The 27,611-nt window shown below is 43.7% G+C and overlaps 1 protein-coding gene across 2 annotated transcripts; it reads left to right on the top strand.

Moving 5' to 3' along the window:
- On the top strand, window positions 1-27,469 carry hapln1b (hyaluronan and proteoglycan link protein 1b). 2 transcript variants are annotated; one of them, XM_042311526.1, is made up of 6 exons: window positions 1-318; window positions 20,534-20,666; window positions 23,133-23,296; window positions 25,688-25,886; window positions 26,445-26,747; window positions 27,096-27,469. In XM_042311526.1, exons 2-6 carry the CDS (start codon window positions 20,564-20,566, stop codon window positions 27,383-27,385), a joined length of 1,059 nt encoding a protein of 352 aa, XP_042167460.1. In that variant the 5' UTR covers window positions 1-318; window positions 20,534-20,563; the 3' UTR covers window positions 27,386-27,469. The 2 variants fall into 2 exon arrangements, with proteins under 2 accessions (XP_042167460.1, XP_042167461.1); XM_042311527.1 differs by lacking the exon at window positions 1-318 and adding an exon at window positions 19,519-19,663.
- The last annotated feature ends 142 nt before the right edge of the window (window positions 27,470-27,611 follow it).

Below are 27,611 nucleotides of genomic sequence, written 5' to 3'. Positions count from 1 at the left end.
GTGGAACTGGGAACATTCGCCTCTGCTGCTCGGAGTGGTCCAGAAACCGGACGTGCAAGGCTACAGGGCGGCTATTAGGTAGAGCCAAGGAAGAACGCCACACAGCCACACCTGAAATAGCCCGCTGCTCTCACAGGAGACGCTTGTTTGACTAGCAGCAATAAGAAGAAGCAACTTCGAGATTTTTTTTCTGCTTCATGTGTTCATTTCTTGTTGCTTAGCTAGTGACGTGGTTCCTCCCAGGTCGCTGCGAGGTGCAATCATTCGCAACTGGACGGTGTCAAAATCACCTCGTCGCACAGCTGGAAAAGTTATACGGTAACAGCTACGTCTTATTATACTTATTTTTCTCTACTGTTTCGAAGTGTAACATTTAGTGTTATAACATAGGCTATTATTATGGAATATTTGGTAGCATTTTAGTGCTGGTAGCGTGTACATATTTCTTATAAGTCAGAAGAACAACTGTAACAAACTGCACTTTTTGAATAGGTGTTTTTATATACCATAAAGACTGAAAAGGGGAAAATAGTTACTTCCACTTGGATTAGAAAATACCCAGGCTCACTTTCTAACATTGATTTATTGAGGTTGATTGAAATGACACAGAAATACAGTTATTTCTAGTTATTGTCATTCCATTGATCTTAGAGTGACAGTACGTGTATGGTTAGTTCACACATATGCGTGGTGTACAAGTGTTGACGTACGTCTCTGAGTGCGGTTCTCTCCCCATATCTCTCTCTAAGGCTGGGAGGAATGGAAGGTGGCGGTGGGAAGGATGGTTGTTGACCAATTAAATGCGTGGATGGAATAGTTAAGGGATGTTTATTAGAATTATTAAAGAAATATAGCTTCCTGCATTTTGGCAACAATCCCTATGATGCATGTTAGTGAGATGGAATGAGACAGGACTATCAAAACAACAACCAGCGTCTCATGCAAGTATGAGTGGATATCTGATTGTTGTGTGGTTTTGAAAGTTTTGTGACTGAATACATTTTTCTGTTTTCCATATGAAGTTGCTCAATGACTGTCTATCTGTGGGGCTGGTTGATCCTACTTGAACAGCTTATTATATTTGTGGTCAACCAGCAGAGTGGCTGGGGAGTTCAGTGAAATAGGGAAGCGAGCGAGCGTCAGGGCAATTTGTGTGTGTGTGTGTGTCCGGAGCCTACTTCCCCAAAAAGAACATTCTGTCACTACAGAGAGTCGACAGGCATCCTTTTCAGCAGGGGACAGTGGGGGCCACAGAGCTGTGTGTGTGTGTGTGTGTGTGTGTGTTTGTGTGTGTGTGTGTGTGTGTGTGTCAGATGGGGGGCCACAGAGACCCTGGGCAGAGTGGAGCCACTCAGTCTCACATCAGAGAAACGCACACAGAGAGAGAGACTGTTGGGCTAACAGCTACGCACACACGCACATACACACACACACACAAACAAACATCGCCCTGATGCTCGCTCCCCTAATTCACTGGGCTCCCCAGCCACTACACACACACACACACACACACACACACACACACACACACACACACACACACACACACACACACACACACACACACACACACACACACACACAGGGCCCACTTTAACGACATTATTAATTGATACCATTACACACACACACACACACACTCTCTGCTCCAATGTTTGTCTAACCAGCTGTTTCCTCCATGTCGTTAAAGTGGGCCCTGTGTGTGTGTGTGTGTGTGTGTGTGTGTGTGTGTGTGTGTGTGTGTGATGGTATCAATTAATAATGCGTCTCTCTATTTACCTTGTGAATAGAGGATTCTCTTGTGTTGAAGGAGGGAGGGAATTTACAATCTACCGTACCGATGCAGGATGTGTGTGTGGTGTGTGTGTGTGTGTGTGTGTGTGTGTGTGTGTGTGTGTGTGTGTGTGTGTGTGTGTGTGTGTGTGTGTGTGTGTGTGTGTGTGTGTGTGTGTGTGTGTGTGTGTGTGTGTGTGTGTGTCTGTGTGTGTGTGGTGTGTGTGTGTGTGTGTGTGTGTGTGTGTGTGTGTGTGTGTGTGTGTGTGTGTGTGTGTGTGTGTGTGTGTGTGTGTGTGTGTGTGTGTGTGTGTGTGTGTGTGTGTGTGTGTGTGTGTGTGTGTGTGTGTGTGTGTGTGTGTGTGTGTGTGTGTGTGTGTGTGTGTGTGCGCATGCATTCGTGCGTGCGAGTGTGTGTGTGTTCCCCAGGATTTATTTTAGCAACAGCTGGTGGAAGGACAACTTTTCCAACATTTCCTTGGTGGACAATCAAAAACAGTAATCAAAGACCTTTTGTTGTCAAGCTTCAACATGTGTTTCTCAGCAGTGCTATAAAAGTAGACAACTGTCCCACTGATCCACTTCAAAATATGCATTATTTAGTAGATACTTTATTTAATGACTTCATCTGAACCCTCAGGGGATAACATTACACCCACATGGTGGGTGACATCCATTCATTAAAAGTAAGAGAAGTCCAATGTAAATGTTTTGTTATCAACAATCAGGCATCTCTGGCATCACATAACATCTTCAGTTCAACTTCAGTCAATCTTTTGATTGACAGTGTGATTCCAGTCTATGAATCTGTTATAGATATTGTATTTTAACAACGCCCTCTGGTGGAATAAAGCGATTCAAACCAGATGGTAATCTCTGTTAGAGTTTAATGATGGTGGACAGTGGGACACACACTAACACTCCATTAGTGAGTAGTCAGAATGTGTCTTAGAGAATTAAGCCCTATCCTGTTCCCATTCTGTAGTGAGCCACGTTGAACCTTGAACTATCCCCTCTGACCCTCTTCCTGGCAGTGTCCCCATGGGGGGGTAGACTAGGGGGGGGGGTATGCAGACTGACCCCCGTCCTCCTACTTCAGAAGTGCCTTGCAAGGGAGGCCAAACTTCTTGGATGGGGCTCCTTTAAGTGTGGTGGTGGAGTGAACTACATTAACGTGTCTGTTTGAGGTTATGATAGATGGATGACGGTGAGGAGGACAGGGGTGAGGGTCAAGGATGGGGTGAGTGTTGGAATGATGGGTGTAGGCAGGGGTACGGGGTAAGGTGAGCAGGACAGTGGTGAGGTGAGGAGGATACGAGTGAGGTTTTAAGGATGGGGGTGAGTATATGACTGGAAGGAGGAGGGTGGAGGTCAGAGTTGGGGTCAGGACTGCTGAGAGTAAATGTGACACAGAGAGAGATGGAGAGGAGTGGTTGATGGCCTCTTGCTCCCCGAGGAGCAATGTGCCTAAGTAGGGAAGTGAAATGGTGAGTGAATTTGAGGTTTTTGAAGCTCTGTCCTTGGTCCAGTGTCTCTGGTGTCCACAGCTGCCCTTAGAGATGACTGTTGCATCAGAGGTGAAAGTGTTCGTCTTTATTGGTCTCTACTGTTGCCAGCATCGACGATACCCAGTCAAGTAATCACAGACCCGTGATGTTCTATACTGAAGACACTTTGTAGGATCCACGGGGATGTGAGAGTGGCGTAAAAATCTGCCGAGGCACTAATTAGTGTGTGTGTGTGTGTGTGTGTGTGTGTGTGTGTGTGTGTGTGGACCTGTTTGAACCCACCACTCTCACCGTGGGGGAAAATATATTCATTATGCAACAAGCTTCTGACTGCTCTGCTTGTGATGCTGCATATTTAAAGGCTCAGTGTACTCAAAAATGTGATTTCCCTGTGTTTTATATTTCCACACTATAAGGTTGGAATAATCTGTGGAATTGTGAAAATTATGATAATGCCCTTTTGGTGTAAGAGCTGTTTGGAAAGACCACCTGAAATTACAGCCTGTTGTGGTGGGATAGAGTTTTGGCCTGCCTGGTGACGTTTGCAAATAGACCAATAAGAAAGAGAATTCCATACCTCTCTGCCAATAACAGCTAGTTTTCCATTTTCCCCTCCCCACTCAGACCACTGCCAGACAGTCCTAGCAAAATTATTTCTTGAGAAATAGTTTTTTCCTGAAGGCTATTTTTTGGGGGACAATTTTAATGGAAATCTATTACAGTAAGGTTCTGTTACCCAGAAAGGATTTGATATTGATATAAAAATAGCTGCAATGGGCATTTAAGTATCCAGCCCTGCATTCAAACAAATACCCCACCCAGGACTAAATGCATAAATACCCCACCCAAGACTAAATGCATAAATACCCCACCCAAGACTAAATAAGCCACCCAGGCCTAACCCACCAGTAACAGAGTCTGTGTTCTGTTTGAGCTGCGTACTGTTCATTTTTCCAGCATTTTCATTGTTAATCTATTAGTCATAGAAGGTTTCTCACCAGCTCTCCAGAACTGGTGAAACATCTACAGGATGTTACATCATAACGTTCATAACGAGTCCGGACACACATGAACCTGAAATTACAGTATGTTCATTTTCCTACACACATGAACCTGAAAATACAGTATGTTCATTGTCCTACACACATGAACCTGAAATTACAGTATGTTCATTGTCCTACACACATGAACCTGAAATTACAGTATGTTCATTGTCCTACACACATGAACCTGAAATTACAGTATGTTCATTGTCCTACACACATGAACCTGAAAATACAGTATGTTCATTGTCCTACACACATGAACCTGAAAATACAGTATGTTCATTGTCCTACACACATGAACCTGAAATTACAGTATGTTCATTGTCCTACACACATGAACCTGAAATTACAGTATGTTCATTGTCCTACACACATGAACCTGAAAATACAGTATGTTCATTGTCCTACACACATGAACCTGAAAATACAGTATGTTCATTGTCCTACACACATGAACCTGAAATTACAGTATGTTCATTGTCCTACACACATGAACCTGAAAATACAGTATGTTCATTGTCCTACACACATGAACCTGAAAATACAGTATGTTCATTGTCCTACACACATGAACCTGAAATTACAGTATGTTCATTGTCCTATACACATGAACCTGAACATACAGTATGTTCATTTTCCTACACACATGAACCTGAAATGACAGTATGTTCATTGTCCTACACACATGAACCTGAAAATACAGTATGTTCATTTTCCTACACACATGAACCTGAAAATACAGTATGTTCATTTTCCTACACACATGAACCTGAAATTACAGTATGTTCATTTTCCTACACATATGAACTTAACCTTGTCCCCAGGCTAATTGCAAGCATATATAAAGCTGACAGAGAGAGAACCCGCTGGTGGAAGAGACCTTGTTCATTATCTTACATCCAACCTCAAACATAACCTCGTCCCCTTGCTAAATCATTCTCTTATCACACGCAATCCTGACTATGTTTACTCTCTAGCATAAACCTGACTATGTTTACTCTCTAGCATAAACCTGACTATGTTCACTCTAGAACATAAACCTGACTATGTTCACTCTAGAACATAAACCTGACTATGTTCACTCTCTAACATAAGCCTGACTATGTTTACTCTCTAACATAAACCTGACTATGTTCACTCTCTAACATAAACCTGACTATGTTCACTCTCTAACATAAACCTGACTATGTTCACTCTAGAACATAAACCTGACTATGTTCACTCTAGAACATAAACCTGACTATGTTCACTCTAGAACATAAACCTGACTATGTTCACTCTCTAACATAAACCTGACTATGTTCACTCTCTAACATAAACCTGAGTTTATTCATTCTCTAACCCAAGAGACGCATGCTATGAGAGTCACATAGAGGCTCTTTGAGGTGGGGGGTGCCTGGCCACTGGGTGTGTGTGCAGTGTAGTTTAGACTAATGCCCAAGGACTACAAACACAAGGTCTGGTCTTGGGCTACAGAGTGAATAGTAGTCCACTCTTTAGGTCAGATAATGGATGAATGAAGGGAGGGACAGCATTTCTAGTGTTCCAAGCCATGCTTATAGGAAATAGAGTTACCTTATTAAGTAATGAAGTGAACTAACATATCTGGCAATACCATGTCTACGATATCTGCCCACATATAAGTAGTGGGAGTTCAAGACATTTGTAGTATTGCACAGACACACATATCAGTGTCTATAAACAATTGGGTTGCCTGTAGTAGATGTGTCTAGCCCCTCAGAATGCCTACCAAACCACAGGGTTTACTGTATGTAGGCTGCAATCTAATCTGAAGCCCATAGATTGGCTTGCTTAGTCAGCTGACCTCAGGCAAGACAGTGACACTATCCAGAGTGCAACTCATGTCTCCCTAACCCTCTACCCACTAAACCGTGTCCTCCTGAAACATGTCCTCACCTCCTACTCTCTCAGATGGCCTGCAGAGTAGTCTCCCTCACCAGCCAAGTGTCTGAAGACAGTCCAGAGCCTAACCCCCCCCAACACATTTTTTTTAAACCTTTTGTCCAATACCTTCTCCTAAATCAGAAAGACGAGCTGTAAGTGTGTGTATAAATGTGCATAGTCTGACTTAATTGTTGCAGAAATATAATAACCAATAATATTTTTTCTCAAGATCCGGCATGGGCAACTGGCCCCACTTTTGAATGCCCGCGGATCAATATACCAACAAAAACAACAACAACAAGCACTATATACAGAGCCTTCAGAAAGTGTTCACACCCCTTGACTTTTCCCACATTTTGTTATGTTATAGCCTGAATTTAAAATTAATTACATTGAGATTTTTTTTGTCACAGGCCTATACACAATACCCCATAATGTCGAAGTGGAATTAATTTTTTTCAACAAAAAAATGGAATGAAAATGGAAAGCTGAAATGTCTTCAGTCAATAAGAATGCAACACCTTTGTTACGGCAAGCCTAAATAACTTAAGGAGTAGAAATGTGCTTCAAAAGTTGCATAATACAGTTGAAGTCGGAAGTTCACATACAAATACATTTAAATTCAGTTTTTCACAATTCCTGACATTTAATCCTTGTACAAATTCCCTGTCTTAGGTCAGCTAGGATCACCACTTTATTTTTAGAATGTGAAAGGTCAGAATAATAGTATTTCTTCATTCGCATTCCCAGTGGGTCAAAAGTTTACATACACTCAATTAGTATTTGGTAGCGTTGCCTTTAAATTGTTTAACTTGGGTCAAACGTTTCGGGTAGCCTTCCACAAGCTTCCCAAAGTAAGTCCATCTATATTGTGAAGTGCACCAGTCCCCCCTGCAGCAAAGCACCCCCACAACATGATGCTGCCACCCCCGTGCTTCACGGTTGGGATGGTGTTCTTCGGCTTGCAAGCCTCTCCTTTTTCCTCCAAACATAACGATGGTCATTATGGACAAACAGTTCTATTATTGTTTCATCAGACCAGAGGACATTTCTCCAAAAAGTACGATCTTTGTCCCCATGTGCAGTTGTAAACCGTAGTCTGGCTTTTTATGACGGTTTTGCAGCAGTGGCTTCTTCCTTGCTGAGAGGCCTTTCAGGTTATGTCCATATAGGAGTCGTTTTTACTGTGGATATAGATACTTTTGTACCTGTTTCCTCCAGCATCTTCACAAGGTCCTTTGCTGTTCTGGTATTGATTTGCACTTTTCGCACCAAAGTACGTTCATCTCTAGGAGACAGAACACGTCTCTTTCCTGAGTGGTATGACGGCTGCGTGGTCCCATGGTGTTTATACTTGCGTACTATTGTTTGTACAGATGAACGTGGTACCTTCAGGTGTTTGGAAATTGATCCCAAGGATAAACCAGACTTCTGGGGGTCTACAATTTGGTTTCTGAGGTCTTGGCTGATTTCTTTTCATTTTCCCATGATGTCAAGCAAAGAGGCACTGAGTTTGAAGGTAGGCCTTGAAATACATCCACAGGTACACCGCCAATTGTCTCAAATGATGTCAATTGGTGGCAGGGTAGCCTAGTGGTTAGAGCGTTAGAGCGTTGGACTAGTAACCGGAAGGTTGCAAGTTCAAACCCCCGAGCTGACAAGGTACAAATCTGCCCCTGAACAGGCAGTTAACCCACTGTTCCTAGGCCGTCATTGAAAATAAGAATTTGTTCTTAACTGATCTTGCCTAGTAAAATACATTTAAAAAATTAGCCTACCAGAAGCTTCCAAAGCCATGACATAATTTTCTGGGATTTTCCAAGCTGTTTAAAGGCACAGTCAACTTAGTGTATGTAAACTTCTGACCCACTGGAATTGTGATACTGTGAATTATATTTGAAATAATCTGTCTGTAAACAATTGTTGGAAATATTTCTTGTGTCATGCACAAAGTAGAGGTCCTAACCGACTTGCCAAAACTATAGTTTGTTAACAAGACGTTTGTGGAGTGGTTGAAAAACAAGTTTTAATGACTCCAACCTAAGTGTATGTAAACTTCCGACTTCAAATGTAAGTTGCATGGACTCACTCTATATGCAATAATAGTGTTTAACATGATTTTTGTTATGACTACCTCATCTCTGTAGACTACCTCATCTTACATACAATTATCTGTAAGGTCCCTCAGTCATGCAGTGAATTTAAAACACAGATTCAACCACAAAGACCATGGGGGGTTTCAAATGCCTTGCAAAGGGCAGCTATTGGTAGATGGGTTAAAATATAAAAAGCAGACATTGAATATCCCTTTGAGTATGGTGAATTATTAATTAGACTTTGGAAGGTGTACCAATGCACCCTCTAACTACAAAGATACGGGTGTCCTTTCTAATTAATTTGCCAGAGAGGATGGAAACCACTCAGGGATTTCACCATGAGGCCAATGGTGACTTTAAAACAGTTACAGAATTGAATGACTGTGATAGAAAATTGAGGATGGATCAACAACATTGTAGTTACTCCACAATACTAACCTAATTGACAGAGGGAAAAGAAGGGAGCCTGTACAGAATAAAAATATGCATCCTGTTTGCAAGTAAAAATGTGGCAAAGAAATTAACTTTATGTCCTGAATGCAGAGCGTTATGTTTTGGGCAAATCCAACACATCACTGAGTACCACTCTTCGTATTTTCTAGCGTGGTGGTGGTTGCATTATGTTATGGGTATGCTTGTTTAATAGTTTTTTACTTTTAAAAGAGATGGAATAGTGATAAGCACAGGCAAAATCCTTGAAGGAAACATGCTTCAATCTGCTTTCCAACAGACACTGGGAGACAAATTCACCTTTCAGCAGGACAATAACCTCAAACAAACATGTACAATTATACACTGGAGTTGCTTACCAAGACTACATTTAATGTTCCCGAGTCGCCTAGTTATAGTTTGATTTCAATTGGCTTGAAAATCTACGGCAAGACTTGAAAATGGCTGTCTAGCAATGATCAACAACCAACTTGAACGAGCTTGAAGAATTTAAAAAAGAATAATGTGCAAATATTGTACAATCCACGTGTGCAAAGCTCTTAGAGACTAATCCAGAAAGACTCACAGCTGTAATCGCTACCAAAGGTGATTCTAACATGTACTCAGGGGTGTGAATACTTGTGTAAATTATATATTTTTGTATTTAATTTGCAAACATTTCTAAAAACGTGTTCTCTTTGTCATTATGGAATATTGTGTGTAGAGGGGTGAATTTAATATGTTTTGAATTCAGGCTGTAAGAAGAAAATGTGGAATAAGTCGAGGGGTATTACAACTTTCTGATGGCACTGTATACCTATGCCCTATATATTTATATACAGTGCCTTCGGAAAGTATTCAGACCCCTTGATCTTTCGTTACAGCCTAATTCTAAATTTGATCAAATAGTTTTTTCCCCTCATCAATCTACACACATACAGTATTGAGTCTTCCTGGGTATGACGCTACAAGCTTGACACACCTGTATTTTTTTGAGTTTCTCCCATTCTTCTCTGCAGATCCTCTCAAGCTCTGTCAGGTTGGATTGGGAGCATCGCTGCACAGCTATTTTCATGTTTCTCCAGAGATGTTCGATTCGGTTCAGGTCTGGGCTCTGACTGGGCCACTCAAGGACATTCAAAGACTTGTCCCAAGGCCACTCCTGCATTATCTTGACTGTGTGCTTAGGGTCGTTGTCCTGCTGGAAGGTGAACCTTCGCCCAAGTCTGAGGTCCTGAGTGCTCTGTAGCAGGTTTTCATCAAGGATCTCTCTGTACTTTGCTCCATTCATCTTTGTCTCGATCCTAACTAGTCTCCCAGTCCCTGCCACTGAAAAACATTCCCACAGCATGATGCTGCCACCACCATGCTTCACCGTAGGGATAGTGCCATGGGGAAGGTTCTCTCATCTCCACAGAGGAACTCTGGAGCTCTGTCAGAGTGACCATCGGGTTCTTGGTTACTTCCCTGACCAAGGCCATTCTCCCTCGATTGCTCAGTTTGGCCAGGTGGACAGCTCTAGGAAGAGCTTAAAATAAATACATAATAGGTATTATTTTGAAAGATTAGCTGTCAAATAATTTCCATGCAGGGAATCCGGTCCCAATGCAGACACCGTGAATGCCTGTGAGACACATTTTAATACCATGTGTAGACATATTTTTGTGTGTGTGTGTGTGTGTGTGTGTGTGTGTGTGTGTGTGTGTGTGTGTGTGCGCGCGTATGTGTGTGTGTGTGTGTGTGTGTGTGTGTGTGTGTGTGTGTGTGTGTGTGTGTGTGTGTGTGTGTGTGTGTGTGTGTGTGTGTGTGTGTGTGTGTGTGTGTGTGTGTGTGTGTGTGTCCGTCACTCCTCACAGAGGCATGATGACTCATCAAAAAAATCAGCTCAGTGATGAACTGCAGGATCCCAGTCGTCTCACAGTCACAGTCCATCAGAATGTCACTATAGCTGGTTACTGTTGGGACGTGCCTGTCATTCTGCAGTCCTGGTTTAGTCTTGGTGCTGCTCGGGCAGACTGCCAAGGAGTATGTGCGCTGGGGAAGATTCCACAGAGTGTTTAACTCTAGCCAGAGAGGCCTGTTTTATGCTTGGCCTAGGGAAAGGATTTGTGAGGGTTAATTGTCCTCTCTGGTACGTGTGTTTGGTCGTAAATAAGGCCGGCACTAGTCACTGGTCACTGGGTATGTCCTGGTCACCCTCTTTTCTCCTCCAACCTATAGAATGTAGCCAAGGTTGTAAGCAGCTCTGAAAGTGGACTCAGTGACATTTTGATGACGGTCATAAATTACCAGTAATGGAGGACAATCCGTCAGTCGGTGCCCAGTCATAATGTTATGTCACCGACTGGCTATCTGGTTACTCACCGCCAAGCAGACATTTTGTGCCCCTTTCAGTGGCCGAGGCCACGTATGAAAACATGCAGGCACGCATACACACAAACACTGGGAGTGGTTGTGTTGTCCAGTTCCCCGGAGAGAGCCTGATATGTGTTAGCTCTTGCAGGGACAAGGATTCCACAAAGAAATAAGAGAAGAAACAAAAATTATAATGCAAATCCACATGATATCAATTCAAATACAGACATTTTTTGACATTTTGTTTTCGTATACGTTTTAATGACTCTAAATAGTTTTCCAAATCCGATTTTTAAAAATAAGAAAAGGGTATTTTTCTTCATAAATTTAGATTTGTGTATGAACATTTTTCCTAATAAAATAAAGAGATTTATGACATACTCACGTTCAATTGTGGAATCAGTGTGGTAAAATAATATATCAAACTTAGATATTGTATGCATTTTGTTGCCAAGATCAGTCCAGAACTCCTCACTTTGTAAACAATGACAGAATAAGTGTTCAATAGATTCCGTTTCTAGTTCACAAAAACTGCATTCACTGGTAACATCAGGTATATATTTAGAAATCAAGCCATTACACGGATAGAATATATGGATAATCTTCAAGGAGATCTCCTTTACTTTATTGGTCACCATACATTTGTGTGGAGTGAGCCAAGCACGGCGCCAGTTTACATCAAACGATGAAGCCCAATAAAATATCGCAGAGGGAATAGACTTCCTAGACCAACAGGGTCCGTGATGGCGGTCTAAATGTCTTAGACTTCACTCTCTTCAATCAGATATCAAAATTCAACTGGGTTAAAAGGTACATAAATCAATCCTCATAGTTCCCGGGAATATTATACCTCATTCTGTTTTTCAGAAGTCTGGAGGGCTTCATTTCTTTTACTACCACGTCCGTATATTGTGGGCAAACCTCCTGTGAAATTGGCGGCTTTTCACAAGCAGGCTTTAATGTGCTGGGGTTTGCTGTTTTAACACAACTTTTCACCTCATAAATGTTTTTTATGGACTAATGGGTCGCTATTACGGTAGGAATCTATTTACCAGGAGAGAATTTATGGAAAGACACAACTTTGAGGTTTCAAGCAAGGCACTGACACTGTTATAAAAGCTGTACCTAGTGGGATAAAATCTTCACTTCAGAATAATGCATCTTTTGGAATATCTCCTATTGTAAGCGACATCCAGGTGAATGGCACAGGTTTACGAGATAAGACATTCAACAATCGTTTATCAAGGGAATTATATTATTGTCTTTTCATTCTAATCCACTCAGTGAAAAACAGAAAGGACGGAAACAATGACTCCCCAAATCATATTATTGCTGGTGATGTGGGTTGCCAGACACAAAGCCAGAGCATGGACCCAGGGGCCAAAGGGGGGATGGAGGCTGGAGAGGGCCAAAACCAGGGGCCCATGGGGTGGAAGAGGATTGGATTGGAGGTGGGAGACCTCACAGTGTTTCTTGGACATATTGGTCTTGGAGCCCCCACTCAGTTTGTTTTCAGTCTGTGCTGGAAGGTGTTTGTGCAATCCTCCACCGATGCTCCCTAAGTGTGTGTATGTGTCCAAAAGTTAACCCAAAAGATTTAGTCATCTCCAGTATCCTGAGTGCCTTGTGAAAGAGCACACGTTCATTCATCAATATGGGAAAGGGGTCAGCGCTTTAAAGGGGTAGTTACTTTGAGGTGATTTGTGCCCAGAGTGTGGATTTGCGGTCTTCCTTGGCACAGCTACTTTCAGGCAAGGGAACACACCAGTCATTTGGTCATTGGGTGAACTATCCCTTTAAATGCTAAGTTCTCGTAGAGATGACAGTGTAAACCCCATTCTCTGTTGCATTAACCATTAGTCTGTGTGTGATTGTCATGTAGAGGTTAATAGACATGTTCCCAGAACTGTGTTCCCAAATTAGGAATGGAAATATAAAGTGAGGGCGCCAGCTGGTTTTCACTGTGATAGCCTGATTGCAATGTCTTAGCCAGACAGCCAGTGTGTGTGTGTGTGTGTGTGTGTGTGTGTGTGTGTGTGTGTGTGTGTGTGACAGCCTGATTTGAGTGTTTAAGTAAGAACCCACCCAGCACTTAGATTACTGTGACATCATCTGTATACTTTATATTTGATCTTGGCAATGAGCACCTTAAGTGTGCGTTTGTGTGTGTATGTGCGTGTATGTCTCTGTCTTGCTCTTGCTCTCTGTCTCACCATCAGCTGTTCTTTGATATTGTATCCCGATCGTTTGTCTAACTGTTGATACATACACTCCAAGTAAAATCTCTCTCTCTTTCTGTCTTGTTCTCTCTCTGTATTTACTCTGGACTGTAATCACAGTGTGTTGCCTGTAGCTCCAATCACTTGCTTGATGTTGTAACTGAACATGATCAGCAACTGGGAGTTGTCCTGTGTTGTTGAATCGATGACCAGGGACAGACTGACAGACATGTGAAAAGATATACAGCACCAGTCAAAAATTTGGACACGCCTACTCATTCCAGGGTTATTCTTTATTTTTTACATTGTAGAATAATAGTGAAGACATCAAAATGCCCCCAGACTAACCATCAAACAGGCAAAGAGTCAATACAGGTGTAACGGTTCTCCTCTCCGTCTGAGGAAGAGTAGTCAAGATCGGACCAACACGCAGCGTGGTAAGTGTCCTTGTTAATATTTTAATATAACAGAACACGAAACAAAAACAACAACGAGAATGTAAGAAACGAAACAGTCCTGTCAGGTGAAACAACACAAAACAGAAAACAACTACCCACCAACACAGGTGACACAATCGCAATCGCACTCCACACTGCACTTTCCCACCTGGACAAAAGGAACACCTATGTGAGAATGCTGTTCACTGACTACAACTCCGCGTTCAACACCATAGGACCCACAAAGCTCATCACTAAGCTAAAGACCCTGGTACTGAACCCCCCCTCTGCAACTAGATCCTGGACTTCCTGATGGGCCGTCCCCCAGGTGGTAAGGGTATACATCAACACATGGTAAGGGTAGACAACAACACGGGGCCCCTCAGGGGTGCATGCTTAGTCCCCTCCTGTACTCCCTGTTCACCCACGACTGCGCGGCTGAACACGACTCCAACACCATCATGAAGTTTGGTGATGACACAACAGTGGTAGACCTGATTACCGACAACGATGAGACAGCCTATGGGGAGGAGGTCAGAGAACTGGCAGTGTGGTGCCAGGACAACAACCTCTCTCTCAATGTGAGCAAGACAAAGGAGCTGATCATGGACTACAGGAAAAGGAGTGCCGAGCACGCCCCCATTAACATCGACAGCGCTGTAGTGGAGCAGGTTGATAGTTTCAAGTTCCTTGGTGTCCACATCACAAACAAACTGTGGTCCCTAAACACCAAGACAAACGTAGAGAGGGCACGACAACACCTTTTCCCCCTCTGGAGACTGAAAAGATTTGTTATGGGTCCCCAGATGCTCAAAAAGTTCTACAGCTGCACCATTGAGAGCATACTGACCGGTTGCATCAACACCTGGTATGGCAACTGCTCTGTATCTCACCGTAAGGCACTAGAGAGGGTAGTTCGTACGGCCCAGTACATCACTGGGGCAAAGCTTCCTGCCATCCAAGACCTATACACTAGGAGGTGTCAGAGGAAAGCCCAAAAAATGGTTTGACTCCAGTCACCCAAGTCATGCCGCACGGCAATCGGTACCGGAGCACCAAGTCTCGGACCAAAAGGATCCTAAACAGCTTCTTCCCCCAAGCCATAAGGCTACTGAAGAATTAATCAAATGGACACCCGGACTATTTACATTGACACCCCACCTCCTCCCCATTTGTTTTTACACTGCTGCTACTCATTGTTTATTATCTATGCATAGTTTAATTTAACCCCTACTTACATGGAAAAAATGACCTTGTCTAACCTGTAACCCCGCACATTGACTCGGTAACAATACCCCCTGTATATAGCCTCGTTAATGTTTTTTTACTGTGTTACTTTGTATTCTTTTTTACTTTAGTTTATTTGGTAAATATTTTCTTAACTCTTTCTTGAACTGCATTGTTGGTTAAGGGCTTGGCTTGTAAGTATTCAGCACATGTGATGAATAAAATTTGATTTGACTTAATTATAAAACTATGAAATAACACATATGGAATCGTGCAGTAACCAAAAAAGTGTGAAACAAATCAAAATATATTTTATATTAAGAATCTTCAAAGTAGCTACCCTTTGCCTTGATGACAGCTTTGCACACTCTTGGCATTCTCTCAACCAGCTTCATAAGGGAATGCATTTCAATTAACAGGTGTGCCTTGTTAAAAGTTCATTTGTGGATTTTCTTTCCTTCTTAATGCGTTTCAACCAATCAGTTGTGTTGTGTCAAAATAGGGGTGGTATACAGAAGATAGCCCTATTTGGTAAAATACCAAGTCAATATTATGGCAAGAACAGCTCAAATAAGCAAAGGAAAATGACAGTCCATCATTACTTGAAGACATGAAGGTCAGTCAATACGGAAAATGTCAAGAACTTTGAACGTTTCTTCAAGTGCAGTTGCAAACACCATTAAGCGCTATGATGAAACTGGCTCTCATGAGGACCGCTACAGGAAAGGAAGAACCAGAGTTACCTCTGCTGCAGAGGATAAGTTCCTTAGAGTTAACTGCACTTCAGTTTTCAGCCTAAATAAATGCTTCACAGAGTTCAAGTAATAGAGACATCTTATCATCAACTGTTCAGAAGAGCCTGTGTGAATCAGGCCTTCATGGTCAAATTGCTGTAAAGAAACCACTACTAAAGGACACTAATAATAAGAAAAGACTTGCTTTGGGAAAGAAACACAAGCAATGGACATTAGACACGTGGAAATCTGTCCTTTGGTCTGATGAGTCAAAATTTGAGAATTTTGGTTCCAACCACTGTGTCTTTGTGAGACACAGAGTAGGTGAACAGATGATCTCTGAATGTGTGGTTCCCACCGTGAAGCATGGAGGAGGAGGTGTGATGATGTGGGGGTGCTTTGCTGGTGACACTGTCTGTGATTTATTTAGAATTCAAGGCAAACTTAACCAGCATGGCTACCACAGCATTATTCAGTGATACGCCATCCCATCTGGTTTGCGCTTAGTGGGACTATAATTTTGTTTGTCAACAGTGTTGGACCGCAGAGGGAATTAAAAGCAGCCAACAAGTGGTCAGCATATGTGGGAACTCCTTCAAGACTGTTGAAAAAGCATTCCAGGTGAAGCTGGTTGAGACAATGCCAAGAGTGTGCAAAGCTGTCATCAAGGCAAAGGGTGGCTACTTTGAAGAATCTAAAATCTAAAATCTATTTTGGTATGTTCAACACTTTTTTGGTTACTACATGACTTCCGGCGCCGACAGAGATGGCCGCCTCGCTTCGCGTTCCTAGGAAACTATGCAGTTTTTTGTTTTTTTACGTGTTATTTCTTACACTAGTACCCCAGGTCATCTTAGGTTTCATTACATACAGCCGTGAAGAACTACACTGTGTATAAGACAGTAGTTTTTTGGAATTGTTAGTTAGATTACTTGTTCGTTATTACTGCATTGTCGGAACTAGAAGCACAAGCATTTCGCTACACTCGCATTAACATCTGCTAACCATGTGTATGTGACAAATAAAATTTGATTTGATTTGATTCCATATGTGTTATTTAATAGTTTTGATGTATTCACTATTAGTCTACAATATAGAAAATAGTAAAAAAAAAAGAAAACTTGAGTCAGTAGGTGTTTCCAAACCTTTGACTGATGCTGTATATATATATATATATATATATATATGCTCCACCTTTATCTATACAGGTACGTCAATTAAGACCAAATTCTTCTTTACAATGATGACCTGTCTCCCACATCCTTCTCGTATTCCACTACAGCTGTATCTGTTCCCCGTCAGTCCTTTCTTCAACAAACATAACATCATGGTCTTAGTTGTCAATAGTTCCATCAGAGATACTTAGACTCTTCATAAGATAATTCACAACCCAGCTCCATCATCACAGCTGATGAGCATCCACACACACACACACACACAGTTTGTTTTACTATCCTTGTGGAGACCAAAACATTTATTCCCGTAAGAAAATACAGATTTTCCATAACCCCTAAACCTAACCATAAAACTAAACCAAACCAGGACTTCTGGCCCCCACAAGGATAGTGAAACCAAACCATACCACACACACACACACCTGGCCCGTAAAACACTCCTGCCTGTTTACACTCCACACAGATGGGCCAATGGAATGTCTTTACCGGTGACATCAGGTGTTGTGACAAACACACATGCCGTGTGTGTGTGTGTGTGTGCGTATATGTGTGAGTGTTTGAGTTCCCAGGGTTATAGGCTGTGATTGGGAACACAAGCGATTGCATGCACATACACACCTGTTCCCTTCTTTGAGGACTGTGTGTTTAATCTACAGTAGCCGTGCTAAAGGCTGGTCAATGTGGCGTGTCTGACTGATACTAAACCTCTGCATCCCTTATACTGCTGCAGAGCTGTTCTTTCTCTCTCTTTGCCCCTCTATATCTCCCCACTCCCTCTCCTCCCTTTCTCTCTCTCTCCCCACTCCCTCTCTATATCTCCCCACTCCCTCTCCCCCTTTCTCTCTCTCTCTCCCCACTCCCTCTCTATATCTCCCCACTCCCTCTCCTCCCCTTTCTCTCTCTCTCTCCCCAAACCCTCTCTATATCTCCCCACTCCCTCTCCTCCCCTTTCTCTCTCTCTATCCCCACCTCCTCTCTATATCTCCCCACTCCCTCTCCTCCCCTTTCTCTCTCTCTCTCCCACTCCCTCTCTATATCTTCCCACTCCCCTCCTCTCTCCCTTTCTCTCTCTCTCTCGCTCTCTCCCCACTCCCCACTCCCTCTCCTCCCCCTTTCTCTCTCTCTCTCCCCACTTCGTCTCCTCTCCCTTTCTCTCTATATCTCCCCACTCCCTCTCCTCCCCCTTTCTCTCTATATCTCCCCACTCCCTCTCCTCCCCCTTTCTCTCTCTCTCTCCCCACTCCCTCTCCTCCCCCTTTCTCTCTATATCTCCCCACTCCCTCTCCTCCCCTTTCTCTCTCTCTCTCTCTCCCCACTCCCTCTCCTCCCCCTTTCTCTCTCTCCCCACTCCATCTTCTCCCCCTTTCTCTCTATATCTCCCCACTCCCTCTCCTCCCCCTTTCTCTCTCTCTCCCCACTCCCTCTCCTCCCCCTTTCTCTCTATATCTCCCCACTCCCTCTCCTCCCCTTTCTCTCTCTCTCTCTCTCTCTCTCTCTCTCTCTCTTCCCACTTCCTCTCCTCCCCTTTCTCTCTATATCGCCCCACTCCCTCTCCTCCCCCTTTCTCTCTCTCTCTCTCTCCCCACTCCCTCTCCTCCCCCCCTCTCTCTCTCTCCCACTCCCTCTCCTCCCCCTTTCTCTCTCTCTCTCTCTCCCACTCCCTCTCCTCCCCCTTTCTCTCTCTCTCTCTCTCTCTCTCTCTCTCTCTCTCTCTCTCTCTCTCTCTCTCTCTCTCTCTCTCCCCTCTCCCTCTCCCCTTTCTCTCTATATCTCCCCACTCCCTCTCCTCCCCCTTTCTCTCTCTCTCTCTCCCCACTCCCTCTCCTCCCCCTTTCTCTCTCTCTCTCTCTCCCACTCCCTCTCCTCCCCCTTTCTCTCTCTCTCTCTCTCCCACTCCCGCTCCTCCCCTCTCCTCCCCCTTTCTCTCTCTCTCTCTCTCTCTCTCTCTCTCTCTCCCTCCCTCCCTCTCCCCCCCTTTCTCTCTCTCTCTCTCTCTCTCTCTCTCTCTCTCTCTCTCGCTCTCTCTCTCTCTCTCTCTCCCACTCCCTCTCCTCCCCCTTTCTCTCTCTCTCCCACTCCCTCTCCTCCCCCTTTCTCTCTCTCTCTCCCACTCCCTCTCCTCCCCCTTTCTCTCTCTCTCTCTCTAAGTTACACTTACACTTCATTTCTCTCTCCTGCAGAGGAGAACTCAGTTGAGGAGATTCTCTCGCTGTTTCTCTCTCTCCTTCCCTGAGGAAAGGACATCTCATCACCTCTCCCCGTCTCTCTCTCTCTCTCTCTCCTCTCTCTTATCACTCCCCACATCCTGGTCTGCTTAATTGCTATTTTCAGGCTGGGAGGGGGATGAGGGTGGTGTGCGTTCGTGCGTTAGTGCATACTGTATCTGTGTGTGTGTGTGTGTGTGTGTGTGTGTGTGTGTGTGTGTGTGTGTGTGTGTGTGTGTGTGTGTGTGTGTGTGTGTGTGTGTGTGTGTGTGTGTGTGTGTGTGCTCTGCAGAGTAGTGTTCTGCTGACTGCAGAAGCCCTACCTGGCAGTGTCAGCCAGTGCGTCAGCACTAGGGGATGGAGGAGTGAATGAAGGGAAAAAAAATAATTGAGGATCAATCAGAGTGACTGCGGAGAACCCCCACACCACTCACCACAGACCGCTCTCACACACACACTGCTCACACAGAAACCACTCACACACTGTGAGTTTTTGCATGGCTGTGCTCACACACACTCTTAAGGAGTAGGGGAAGGAGTGTGTACGTTGAGATGGTGAGTCCTCCTATTCTCATTTTGGGATGTGTGTGTGTGTGTGGACAGGGCTGAAGATGGATAATGTGTGAGGGCGCTGGTGAGAAAAGTGTGTTTGGCAAAGTTTCCCCTCCGGCTGGCTCCCTGGGACGCGATATGATCCTCTCTCTGTGTGTGTAGTACTCTGTGTGTACTCGCTCTTCTTCTTCAGTGTTCTACGGGAACAGGTACTCCGGCTCTGTGGACATGCACTGTGTGTGTAGTACTCTGTGTGTACTCGCTCTTCAGTGTTCTAAGGGAACAGGTACTCTGGCACTGTGCGGTTGGGATTAGTGATATGGAGAGGGATTATGTGAGATGCATGTTTTCAGGAATAGGTTATGTTGATGATGATTGTGATAGAGGGATGCCGATGATGACATTGATAAGAGTGTAATAGTGAGAATAATGCCAATGATGATAACGATAAGGATTGAGGTGATGAGTGGTAATGACATTGACGATGGCAATTGAGGATAATGACTTTCTGTGGTTATCATGATGACGGCGATGACGGTGAGAATAACTCGTTTCGCTTACTCATGCCGTGCTATAAATCTTTCTGCTACTGCCCTATATATCTCTGGTGTGTGTGTGTGTGTGTGTGTGTGTGGGGGGGGTGCTTGCTGTGACAAGGACACAGAGAGTGCTGCATTCCTATTGCAATCAGACTGCTCCACTGCAGATATATATTCTGTACAGAGGGATGTTCTCAGGTCACACACACGCACTTGCACACACACAACACACACACACAGACGACACACACCAGGCACACACACTTTACGGAGGCAGGTGTTTTTCTGGGGGTTAAGGATTTCCTGACCCCCCTCCCCCTCTCTCTTTGTGCAGTGAGCAGACCCCCGGGTGTAGTGACAGAAGATGCTTCCTGCGCTGATCTGTGCCCTGGTCTCTCTGAGCTTGGCCGACAACTTTGACACGGCATACCCTGAACTGGAGCACTACAGAACCATCTATGTACAAGGTAGACGCCTGCGTGTGTTGGTGTATGTGATGATAGTCTATGATAGTCTAGCACCTCTAATTGAAAGTCACTCTGGATAAGAGTGTGTGCTGAGTGGCAAAAAATGTACATTTACCTGTCGCTGTGTTTCGTTTATGACACACTCCTGGAATGTCTCCTGTGGTTTCATAGTATCATCTTATCTCTGTTTGTGTGTGTGTGCGTGTGCACGTGTGTGTGTGTGCGTGCATGCATGTGCACGTGCGCGCGTGTGTGTGTGTGTCCTCACGCACTGCAACTGTTGAATGATATGCTATGTGGGGTCTTGTTTTCTCTGTCTGATAGCCTATCTGCTATCTCTCTTTATTTGGGCTGTAGAGGCAGATTGCAGGTCAGATATGTCCCTGTTTGTGTCATGTTTAGAAAGCAAGGGCAGTGAATGTGTATTGGCTACTGTACTCTTTCTGCAGTGACAATATAAAGGTTGGTTTTACCCCACACATTGCTATGGTAGAGTGTGGTACCAGCAGTAGTATGTCGGGTGCAGCTCACCAGATAAAGCAGTATACTGTACTGTGTGTGTGGTAAGCAGTTCTGTTGAACTTTTGTGTAGAAATTAGCTTCAGCATCGATCGTAGTTTCAGGAGGCAGATTCACTGAGTTGGCTGGAGAGAGGAAGTGCTAACTCACTCCTATAGTCAGTATAGTACTGCTATAGGATCAATGTACCCTCAGTCAGTCAGTGCACCATTGGTTCGTATGGTCCTAACAGGGACGTACAGATGTAGGATCTTAATTTGATCCCTGTTTTATTGCTGAGAGTAGTGCATTCAAGGTTTAAGAAGTGAGTGTATTCAAGATTCTAAAAGTTTTCTAAGGTTCTCAATTTCCACTTTAAAATGTCAGACTTGATTTGCCCTAACAAAAAATGTATTAGCCACTACAATTCTGATTTGAGGATCATATTACAGAGGATGGTCACAGCAGAGGGGTCTGGTCTTTAAACCGACCCCTCAACCATTATGTGCTGGATCAATTATATTGAAGTACTGTAGAAACCAATCATTGTTTTTGAAAAAGTGAAAGTTGCTTCTGGTGGGTGATTGAAATGGAAGTTTAGCTTGTAGCAGTAAGACTATAGAACCTTACTGTACCAGTAAAACCTTGTGCACCCAACAACACTGCCACTGAACAGGTTGACTGAGGACGCTCCATTGTGTACATTACATAGTGCCTCCAGATATATTAGACTTATCAATTTTCTCCACACCAGGAAGAGAGGATTAAATAAACATCAAACACAAGATGAGGTAGTGATGAAATGCACAGTCAAGCTGTATTAGAGAAAACCCTGCAACCAGATTCTGTTTAAAGGGGGTGGGGGTGTTAGGAGCAACAAGCTCTCACAGTCTCACTGCAAAATTAGACGCCTGTCCACGTCCTCCAAACGTACAATTCCGAAGTGTTTTTGTTGCTCTTCTATGTAACATTCATCCTGCTGCTCTGTATCGTTCCATTTCTCCAAACGTCACATTTCGAAGTTAAGGGTTAAGTTCAGGCACTCATTGCGAATGGTTCGGCAAAGGCTAAGGTTTGGGATTGGGTTAAAACATTACGTTTAGGCACCCATTCCGAAAGGTTAACCTTTGGGATAGGGTTCAAACAAAAATGTAAAACTAGTTTCCACAACTGGGATCAAACACCCAACCTTCTGAGCCAGAAGTCACCTATCCACCACCCTAATCCACAACACCCTACTTGATGGTACTAATGCTCACTGTTGCCCCTAGTGGCCTGTTTATGAAGGCATTTCCCGACATCCTCAGGACATGTCCAATTTCGACGTTAATAATCTCCCTGGTTTGGAGTGGTTTTTATACCTGGTGTAGGACTCTTAGCATAATGTTATTCTGTGTGGTTGACTGGCAGTAGTTCATATTATTATTATATCTATAAACATCATAATAAACACATTATTATCTCAGACAGATTTTTGGAACCTGATATTTGACTACAGGGGTTCTCCTAATACTCTGGTCACTTACATTAAATCAGCATTACACAACATGCTACATCATAATATATATTTTAAAAACTACAATGTAGAACTATATTGTTTAAAATGAAAATTACAGCAACATGGTTTTTGTGACAGGGCTGAACAACAGGGATGTTGTAATTCACTTGGGATAAAAGAGATGGGAACTATTTAGCTATTGAGCAAGCCTCTGCTTCCAAGCCCAGATCGCTAATCGATTTCATATGGTGTAACGTGATAACAAACAGGTTAAATACCATTCAGAGAAAATAAACCGGCCCATTTTTTGTTAAGATAGAGAGAACCAAACAATGGGTTAGTGTTGTTGTTGAAGTTAAGAATAGAGAGAGAGAGAGATACTGTATGAGAGAGAGAGAAAAAATAGAGAAATGTACAAAGAGAGAACCACCCCTGTATTACTAATGGTTTAACCCATTCCTTTATTTCAGAGAATGGACCTCAGCTCTCTGTGGTGACGGAGCAGTCCAAGATGGTGTCGAGGCGGGGGGGTAATGCCACCCTGCCCTGTAAATTCCACAGGGATGCGTCACTGCCGGCCAACCCCAAACTGAGGATCAAATGGACTAAGCTGACCTCAGACTACCTCAAAGAGGTGTGTTTACACTTGAACCAATGTCATAAAACTATAATCAAAATAACTTTTCCATATAATACACTAATTTTGATCAGTCTGGTCAAAAATAGTGCACTATGTTGATTTTTTTAACCTTTATTTAACTAGGCAAGTCATTTAAGAACAAATTCTTATTTTCAACGACAGCCTAGGAACAACGGGTTAACTGACTTGTTCAGGGGCAGAACGACAGATTTTTACCTTGTCAGCTCGGGGATTCCATCTTGCAAACTTCCTGCTACTAGTCCAATGCTCTAACCACCAGGCTACCTGCCGCTCTACAACAGCCTATATTATAAAAGAGACTAGGACAGGGGTAGGCAACTAGATTCAGCCAGAGGCTGATGTTAGTCGGTTGATGGTCGGAGTTCCGGAAGATAATATTAATAATTTGTACACTGCAAATTGACCACAGCTACGCCCAAAAAGAGATTGTATTTGAAAATAAAAATATTTTTTTTAAGACACAAGCAAAAAAAAATTCTGGTCAGCTTACTTGTGAACATATTTCCTAAAATAATCAATTTTTTGCTGAATTCCTGGTGATTTTACTGTCTTTTCTGCCAGAAAATGGAATTGCCCCCCAAAATATAGAGTACCAGTCAAGTTTGGACACACCTACTCACTCAAGTAGTTTTTGTTTATTTTTTACTATTTTCTACATTGTAGAATAGTAGTGAAGACAAAACTATGAAATAACACATATGGAATCCTGTAGTAACCAAAAAAGTGTTAAACAAATCAAAATCTATTTTATATTTGAGATTCCTTATTACATCTTCAGCACCACTCCAACATCAACATATGTGAAAATTGCGCTTTTCTAGGTTTTGTAGTAAAACAGATAGAGGAAGATACGTTTCTAATGACGTCATCCGTTTGCATCATGTGATTTTAACCAATTATGATTAGGCATCTCTAATGTCTACTAATTGGTTGATGATGACATTATAAAACCCTATCTTCCTCTATCTGTTTTACTATAAATCTATTGAAAAGTTGTTGTTTTTTCACTAAAAACTAAAAAGTACCCATAGGAGTGTCATTCCACCAATGTGATGCATTTTGAGTGTAACTTATTACATTCTATCATAAAGAGCACAAATGTTCAACTACATAAAACACTTCATTTTTCCATCTCAATAGGTTAAATAAAAAACATTATTATAGTAAGTGCCCATAAGTGCCAAATAAAGTAACAGGGTTGACCGTAACAGGGTTGACCGTAACAGGGTTGACCGTAACAGGGTTGACCGTAGCAGGGTTGACCGTAACAGGGTTGACCGTAACAGAGTTGACCGTAACAGGGTTGACCGTAACAGGGTTGACCGTAACAGGGTTGACCGTAACAGAGTTGACCGTAACAGGGTTGACCGTAACAGGGTTGACCGTAACAGGGTTGACCGTAACAGGGTTGACCGTAGCAGGGTTGACCGTAACAGGGTTGACCGTAACAGGGTTGACCGTAGCAGGGTTGACCGTAACAGGGTTGACCGTAACAGGGTTGACCGTAACAGGGTTGACCGTAACAGGGTTGACCGTAACAGGGTTGACCGTAACAGAGTTGGCCGTAACAGGGTTGGCCGTAACAGGGTCGACCGTAACAGAGTCGGCCGTAACAGGGTTGACGATTTCATTTTAAATCAGCCATAAATCCCCTTGTGATGGCGAATGGAAGTTTTTTTGTGTGCAACAAGGAGGTGCAATTGAATGGAAGCTTCACAACAACAACAAAAACATTTCTAGCCCGTCTATCAATAGGTAACAGGGTTGAAGTGTTATGCTTGTCCCAATCAAACAAAAAACAGAAAATGGCAAAAAAGAGATGCCCAGCTCACCTGCTTTTACACTACGATCTGACTATTAGATGTTCAATGTACCTTCAGAACAAAAATATTCCAAAAGGAATCTTTTCACCATATTAAAACGAGAGTTCAGTTCACGTAACAGGGTTGACCTTAAAATGAGGGACAGATGTCAAATGTAGACTAATCACATTAAATAAATAATCATCTTCAAAATGGACTTTGTCAAAGCAACAAAATAACTAGGGCTTCACGATTATGGTGAAAACTTGGGAGACATTTTGAAGAACGTGGTTTCAAATCTATTCTAGGAGTCACACAGGGTGTAAGGAGGGACATGTCAAAATGCTGAATTATTCATATTGAAAATCTGATTTATTGAACTCCCCATGGTTTCTATATTAAGGGGAACTTCATTTCATGTGACAGGCTTTTACAATTCAAAATTGGTGCACAATTTCTACTTAATATATCAAAGAGATGCAAAAGGCCCTCATTTCGTGGAACAACCTCGGAACTAACTCATGCCATCGCTGACAAATCCTTCTTCTTCTTCCTGTTCCAGGTGGATGTCTTCGTTGCCATGGGTTTCCACAAGCGGAGCTACGGACGTTTCCACGGGCGCGTCTACCTACGGGACTCGGCCCCCACAGATGCGTCGTTGGTCATCACAGAACTCACACTGGAGGATTATGGGAGATATAAGTGTGAGGTCATCGACGGGTTGGAAGACGGAACAGGCGTGGTGTCCCTGGACCTGCAAGGTAGCACACACTTTAACACACACAAACACACTATTTCACAGTGTGCGTGACCTCACCGCAGTCTGTCGACACAACAGCTAGTATTCAATATGGACTCTGTTTGACAAAGTTTTTGAGAGAACCGTCCTTTGGTAAAGTCTATTTACTGTGTAGCAGCCTGTCCTTGTCTAAATGGCCCAGGGTTCTGGCTATATATAGCACCGCGAGCTGAGACTACCCAGGAGGACTGTCAGGGGCACACACACGTCAGGTCCCGAGTAATGGAGTTCATCATTTAGGTTTCCATTCCTGGCTCACCTCCAAGGAACAGGGTATAACGCCATGCATCACCCAGCTAGACCAGCTCCATTATATATGAGAATGATCAACTATCACTGCCACCATCAATCTGGAGCTAAAGCTACCCACACACATAACAATGGACTCGAAATTGTAGGATTTGAGCAAATGCTATAAGCTAATGGGGTTTATCTTTTTTTACAACTTGTATGATGTTTTCCACCTGTTTAAGATGAGTACATATTATGATGTCCTGTCTCTCCTCCCTCTCTCTCCCAGGTATCGTCTACCCCTACTTCCCTCGGCTGGGTCGTTACAACCTGAACTTCTTTGATGCCGAGCGGGCGTGTCGCGAGCAGGACTCCATCGTGGCGTCGTTTGACCAGCTGTACGAGGCGTGGCGTGGGGGTTTAGACTGGTGCAACGCTGGGTGGCTGAGTGACGGATCCGTCCAGTACCCCATCACCACCCCCAGGGAGCCCTGTGGGGGCAAGAACACTGTCCCCGGGGTACGCAACTACGGCCTCAGAGACAAGGAGAAGAACAGATACGACGTGTTCTGTTTCACCTCCAACTACAAAGGTGTGTGTGTGTGTGTGTGTGTGTGTCTGTGTGTGTGTGTGTGTGTGTGTGTGTGTCTGTGTCTGTGTGTGTGTGTGTGTGTGTGTGTGTGTGTGTGTGTGTGTGTGTGTGTATGTGTGTGTGTGTGTGTGTGTGTGTGTGTGTGTGTGTGTGTGTGTGTGTGTGTGTGTGTGTGTGTGTGTGTCTGTGTGTGTGTGTCTGTGTGTGTGTCTGTGTGTGTGTGTGTGTGTGTGTGTCTGTGTGTGTCTGTGTGTCTGTGTGTGTGTGTCTGTGTGTGTGTGTCTGTGTGTGGGGAGGGGGGTTGTGTGTACAAGTGTATCTAACCCTCTCCCTCCCTCCCTCTCTTAGGGCGGTTCTACTACCTGATCCACCCCTCCAAGCTTACATATGACGAGGCTGTGGTTGCGTGTCAAAAGGACGGAGCTCAGATTGCCAAGGTGGGCCAGATGTATGCCGCCTGGAAGCTATTGGGCTACGACCGCTGTGACGCCGGCTGGTTGGCTGACGGGAGCGTCCGTTACCCCATCACCCGCCCCCGTAGGCGCTGCAGCCCAACGGAAGCTGCCGTGAGGTTCAACGGCTACCCCGACAAGAAACACAAGCTGTACGGAGTCTACTGCTTCAAGGGCCACAACTGAGAACCCCAATACGCTCACACACACACACACTCACACACACACACACACACACACACACACACACACACACACACACACACACACACACACACACACACACACACACACACACACACACACACACACACACACACACACACACACACACACACACACACACACACACACACACACACACACACACACACACACACACACACACACACACACACACACACACACACAC

This window comes from Oncorhynchus tshawytscha, linkage group LG33 (assembly GCF_018296145.1).
Source record: "Oncorhynchus tshawytscha isolate Ot180627B linkage group LG33, Otsh_v2.0, whole genome shotgun sequence".
NCBI lineage: Eukaryota > Metazoa > Chordata > Actinopteri > Salmoniformes > Salmonidae > Oncorhynchus > Oncorhynchus tshawytscha.
This window is presented reverse-complemented; position numbering and strand designations above follow the sequence as displayed.